General features: G+C 43.7%; 1 protein-coding gene across 1 annotated transcript in view; it reads left to right on the top strand.

The window, feature by feature from the left end:
- The first annotated feature begins 320 nt into the window (after positions 1–320).
- Positions 321–6,000, top strand: part of LOC149288910 (pre-mRNA splicing factor cwf19l2-like) — a 70,584-nt gene continuing 64,904 nt past the window's right edge. The window contains exons 1-4 of the mRNA XM_089491176.1: positions 321–413; positions 1,012–1,122; positions 1,991–2,104; positions 2,368–2,475. Of these exons, the coding sequence (XP_089347302.1) occupies positions 321–413; positions 1,012–1,122; positions 1,991–2,104; positions 2,368–2,475 (426 nt within the window). The remainder of the gene's footprint in view (positions 414–1,011; positions 1,123–1,990; positions 2,105–2,367; positions 2,476–6,000) is intronic.

Genomic DNA, 6,000 nt, shown 5'->3' with positions numbered 1-6,000 from the left:
TATTCAGACTGACTGTTTTGTGTGGGGGAGGGGATTTGAAAAGCTAGTCCCAGATGCTTTTCTGTAACTTCAATCAGCTTCTAAAAGGGCATAATAACAAAAAAAAAACACTTAAATGGAATGGAGGGGCGAAGCAGGTAGTTCTGGCGACAGGTGATTTTGTTGTGTTAGATGCGCGTCTCACAGATAAAGTGTACATTACGGCTACGGATAAAACAGTCGGATCAGTAATGGCTGCCATCGCTTTGGGTTGCTCCTTGTGACCTTTCATTGAGTGGCACCGCAGCTTTATACTCACTGTGTCTTTAAACCTGAAGGTGATGTCGGCGTACGAGGGCAGTTTTGAAAGCTCCAGGAGCATCGATGAGAAGAAGGAAAGTAGGAGGAAAGCGCGGGAGCAGCTGCTGCGCCAGGTACGGGTTCTGCAGAGGAATGGGGGGCACACATCCTACTGATGCCCGTGTCGTCCCGCGGGCCCCCCAGTTATACCCTCTATAACACCAACCTATCTGCGGCTGCCACAAAGCAGTGCTCACCAGCCTTTTAATTATACTCTCTGTAATGCCAGTGTTTTCATTACCAGCAGCCTCTCCCCGTCAGCCACCACGAGGCAATGCAGTAAAACCTACTTGTTTTCTTACGCAGCATTGCCAATCATACCGAGCTAATAATAACCACGTTTTCCCGCCATTGTCTGTCTGTTGTATTCACTAACTCTGCTCTCTGATATCGCTATGAAACCAGTGAGTTTCCCCTGCAAGAAGAGCTGCGTAATGCACAGCGATATGAGGGAGTTGAAAATTCAATTCTGAAACCTAGGCTGGTGAATACAAATTATTCCAACTATGTGCCAAAGAACACCAAACTATCTGTTCTTGCCAATACATACCTACCTATAATCAAGTTATCTGTTTAGATAGGGTATTCGTTCGACGTAGTATTTTATTTGGATTCTTACTGAATTATTATATTACTGAATATTGATCTTTTTGCAACTGCCTCTTCATATAGGCTCAAGAAGAGTATGAAAAGGAAGAGAGATGTAAGGAGCAAAGACGGCTACGAGGGGAGGACACCTGGATGCTGAATGATGTTAATGAACGGTTAGAGGAATTACAACAGGTGAGGACTCGTTCACCCGAATGCTGCTTATATTAAACGTGGCACGATAGGGAAATTGCCATCAGCTATCCACGCGGATTTGGCAAAGAAAATCGAATGCCGCGTTATGTCTTAGAAAACCTGGTCACGGATGGTATAGCCGTCTACAAACTTTTTTTGTTTGTGCTGAGCCTTTTATAAAGGGAAAACATTCCAGTTGCACTAGTAAGATAAGGGAACCACGAGTAAGGGTATCCAGATCTGACATTTTACGGCAATATTTGTGTATCGGAAACCAGCTTGCTGTGTATTCCCCTCCCAACCGTCTTAAATACCTGTGCTCAGGATCTGCATTAAAAAATCCCCGCTTTTGTTACGCTGCCCCTCTGCTGTAAAGTTGGGTTGGGGATAATGGAGAAGACATCAGAACAGAATACGGATTCGTTATGCTTATTTTGCCACTTAGATTGTCTTCAGTGATGTTGATTATATGTTCAGTTTAAAACTGGACAACACCGGAGAAGGAGACTGATGCTGTCCTCTATCCAGCGTCCAGACAGGAAGGTATTAAAATTATTTCACGGGGAAAATCTTTTTTGAATCGCTGGCAACCTCATAGTGTCACAGGCACTGTATGCCTTTTGCTTGCCTGTGTGCTTGCTTTTGATGATACAAATGTGTCTGGCCCCACTAGGTGTTTACATAATGTAACCAAGGCCATGTCCGGTTTCTTACAGCTTTTCTTTGTGTACTTTTTATTTTTTTATTATTATTTTTATATATATATAATTTATTTTTTCTCATCTGTACGCTTCTGAGTATCTCACCTCCAAATATGTGGTTTCCTTGTGTGGCGTTGCTGAATTTGAGATGTGTGGTTTTTCTTTAGGAACATTCTGGAAAAAAGAAGAAAAAAGATAAGCATAAAAAGTCAAAGAAAGAAAAGAAAAAAAACAAGAAGCAGAAAGCAGAGAAGAATGAAGATTTGGATGACAGTTCCCAGGTACTCCGTTCGGAAGATATTATGACTGCACTGGAAAGTGTTTCAGGCGGACAAAAATCCTCATGCTGTAATTAAATTTAAATTCTATAGAAATAAATTGTGCTGAGCTGTGATGTTTATTTTCAGCCGAGAGCGTCATTATTTTGGTATCTGCTATCGCTTTGTGGTAAACAGTAGAATGACTAAGTCTCAATCACCCAGTAATGAAAGTCTGCGGAGGGGAAAAAAGACCAAACTACTAAATGATGTGTCTCATATTCCAGGATTCGGAGGAGGAATGGGTGGAGGCAAACCCGTCTCAATTAGACAACTCGGAAAAAGCTTGGAAAGTGAAGAGCTCTGCCGAAAAAGAAAGTGATCCCGCTGTAAAGGTGCGTTACCGTTATTTTTCATAGTTTTCTCTTATGTTTTTGTCTTTTTTTCCCCTCTGGCTTTTACCTAGTCAATATGTCGTCTGTATTATAATAATAAAATATTAGCACATTTAGCACAGGTATAGTTGAAAAGGTTTTTTTTTTGTAGTTTTAATCCGTTTCCATTCATATATATTGAAATAAAGCAGTAATATTTTATGATGCTCTTAAAGCATCATGCAGACGGTTCATGCCGTTAAATCCTTGTGATACAAATTCAATTATGTTTTCACCATCTGTTGTAGTAAATCACTCAAAATATGCTCAATTTTCAGCTGGGATTTATAATAATTAAAGGGACGTGTGAAGGCTTAGATTGCAAGCCTTTAAATTACTTCAGTCCCAAGGAGAACTTTGCGTGGCTTTTGGTTTTCTTTTCCTGACTATATTTTTGTCCCTGGCTGTATATATATATATATATATATTTTTTGTCTCCGTGCTGCTTCTTCACGCTGTTTGTCACTGTGCCATCTGCACGCAGCGGCAGCCAGGTTTAAAAGTCCCTGTGAACGCAGGGCCACAGATGCTCGATGTCGTCATGGCTTTGCTTGCTGCATCCAGAATTAATTCTTTAATTTTATAAATGGAAACAGTATCCACCTCCCACCATAAGTTGCCTGCATTTTCTTATGGCAAAGTCTGCATGATAACGTGAAGACATTGGGAGATTTTTATTTTATTTTTTTTTTAATTGAATTTTCCAAGTTTTTCAAAGAACATAAGAAAAGATAATACATATTGACAGTGGCGACTCTAGAAACAATATATAGGGGGGGCACACAAGATATCACATTCAAACTGGGGGGGGCATTCATAATTTCCAAAAATAATGTGCTATGGAATTATACTTTTGTTATTGGGCTAAAATAATACTTGATCATTCAACATGGGAAGCCTGAAGCCACAATTGAGTGCAACTAATCCTTGAAATAAATATTATAACACAATAAATAACTTTTCCACTAAATGATTTCAGGGCCTTGAACGTTTTGTCCCCTGAAGTCACTACAACTTCAGGAGGGCATTTTATCTCTGGATAAATATAAATTAAATAATTCCTACTGTAAGTTAAGTGCCAGGAACAGATGACCAAACACACACACACCAACACAGGCTCTGTCACACCAACACCCAGGCACACACACCAGGACAGGCTCTGTCACACCAACACCCAGACACACACACCAGGACAGGCTCTGCCACACCGACAACCAAAAACACACACACACACACACATCAGGACAGGCTCTGCCACACCCACATCCAAACACACACACACACACACCAACGCAGGCTCTGTCACACCAACACTCAGACACACACACCAACACAGGCTCTGTCACACCAACACTCAGACACACACATATCAGGACAGGCTCTGCGACACCGACAACCAAACATACACACACACACCAGGACAGGCTCTGCCACACAGACACCCACACACATCAGGACAGGCTCTGCCACACCCACATCCAAACACACACACACACACCAGGACAGGCTCTGCCACACAGACAACCACACACATCAGGACAGGCTTTGCCACATCCAAACACACACACACACACACCAGGACAGGCTCTGCCACACAGACACCCACACACACCAGGACAGGCTCTGCCACACTGACAACTGAACACACACATCAGGGCAGGCTCTTCGACACCCACATCCAAACACACACACACACACACACACACAGACAGGCTCTGACACACTGACACCCAAACACACACCCTAGGACAGGCTCTGCCACACTGACAACTAAACACACACCAGGACAGGCTCTGCCACACCAACACCTATACACACACACCCGAGGACAGGCTCTGCTACACTGATAACCAAAAACACACAAACAGCAGGACACAATCCACGTCACAGACGTCTGCATCAGTATGGATTTTTCACACTGCATTGTCGTTTATACCCCCCTTAGTGTTTTTGCCCCTGCTGCCCATATATATTAATATTAGCCCCAGTTGCCGATAGCAGGTATAGATCAACACATTAACACACAAACCAAGCTTTGCATGGATAGATCAACTGAAATTCACCTGTGATCTCAGCACTGAAGATATATATCAAATATAAGCAGGTATAGATCAAATAAATACATGGAAACAGCATTGCAGGTATTAATCAACTGAATAGGACATACAAACACTGTATTTGCAGGTATACATAAATAATGTATGGAAATATATAGATATGGATCTACAGAATAACGCAAAAACCCAGCTTTGCAGGTAAAGATCAATTGGAATTCACATAAAAACACGTCATTAAAAGGTATATTTAAAACCCCGTAAATTACATGCATAGATCACAGGTTGCGCACCCCAAAGCCGGCCCTGCCGTCCACACTGCCCACACAGCAATCACACTCCTATCATACCCAGGCAACCAGTAAATGCTGGTACCTAGGCATGATGGGACTGTGCTTGCTGTGATTGCTGTTAGCAATCACACTCCTATCATGCCAGGTCAGCCAGTACATGCTGGTACAGGGTGGCTGTAAGTGATGTGCAGACCCCATACTGCTGGCAGCATCCATAGACAAAGGGGGGCAGCTAGCTAGGTTTCAGCATGTACTGGCTGACTTGGCATGATAGGAGTTTGATTGCTAACAGCAATCAAAGTCCCATCATGCCTAGGTTCCAGCACTTACACATCCAACCAGTAAATGCTGAAACCTAGGGATGATGGGACTGTGATTGCTGTTAGCAATCACACTCCTATCATGCCAAGTCAGCCAGTACATGCTGGTACAGGATGGCTGTAAGTGATGTGCAGACCCCATACTGCTGGCAGCATCCATAGACAAGGGGGGCAGCTAGCTAGGTTTCAGCATGTACTGGCTGACTTGGCATGATAGGAGTGTGATTGCTAACAGCAATCACAGTCCCATCATGCCTAGGTTCCAGCACTTACACATCCAACCAGTAAATGCTGAAACCTAGGGATGATGGGACTGTGATTGCTGTTAGCAATCACACTCCTATCATGCCAAGTCAGCCAGTACATGCTGGTACAGGATGGCTGTAAGTGATGTGCAGACCCCATACTGCTGGCAGCATCCATAGACAAGGGGGGCAGCTAGCTAGGTTTCAGCATGTACTGGCTGACTTGGCATGATAGGAGTGTGATTGCTAACAGCAATCACAGTCCCATCATGCCTAGGTTCCAGCACTTACACATCCATGCTATCACACACTTCATTCACAGATTCATTCCCTCAATCATACATTCTCATTCAAACTCCCTCCCCACCCCCTTACCTGCACTGCAGCTCCTTGATGCCGCTCACAGACTTCAGCAGAGGGCGCGGCCTCCCTCTGCGATCTCTGGTAAAGCACAGAGGAAGCGGGACTGGAGCAGAGTCATGTGATGTCACGTGAACTCTGCTAGGTTCCGCTTCCTCTTTGCAGTACAGAAGACCCTCCCACAGGTAAGTAGCCGGGCTCGAGGTGCGGCCCG

Source organism: Sceloporus occidentalis, unplaced genomic scaffold (genome assembly GCF_023333645.1).
Source record: "Sceloporus occidentalis isolate IW3139 unplaced genomic scaffold, rSceOcc1.0.p SCAF_49, whole genome shotgun sequence".
Lineage (NCBI taxonomy): Eukaryota > Metazoa > Chordata > Lepidosauria > Squamata > Phrynosomatidae > Sceloporus > Sceloporus occidentalis.
This window is presented reverse-complemented; position numbering and strand designations above follow the sequence as displayed.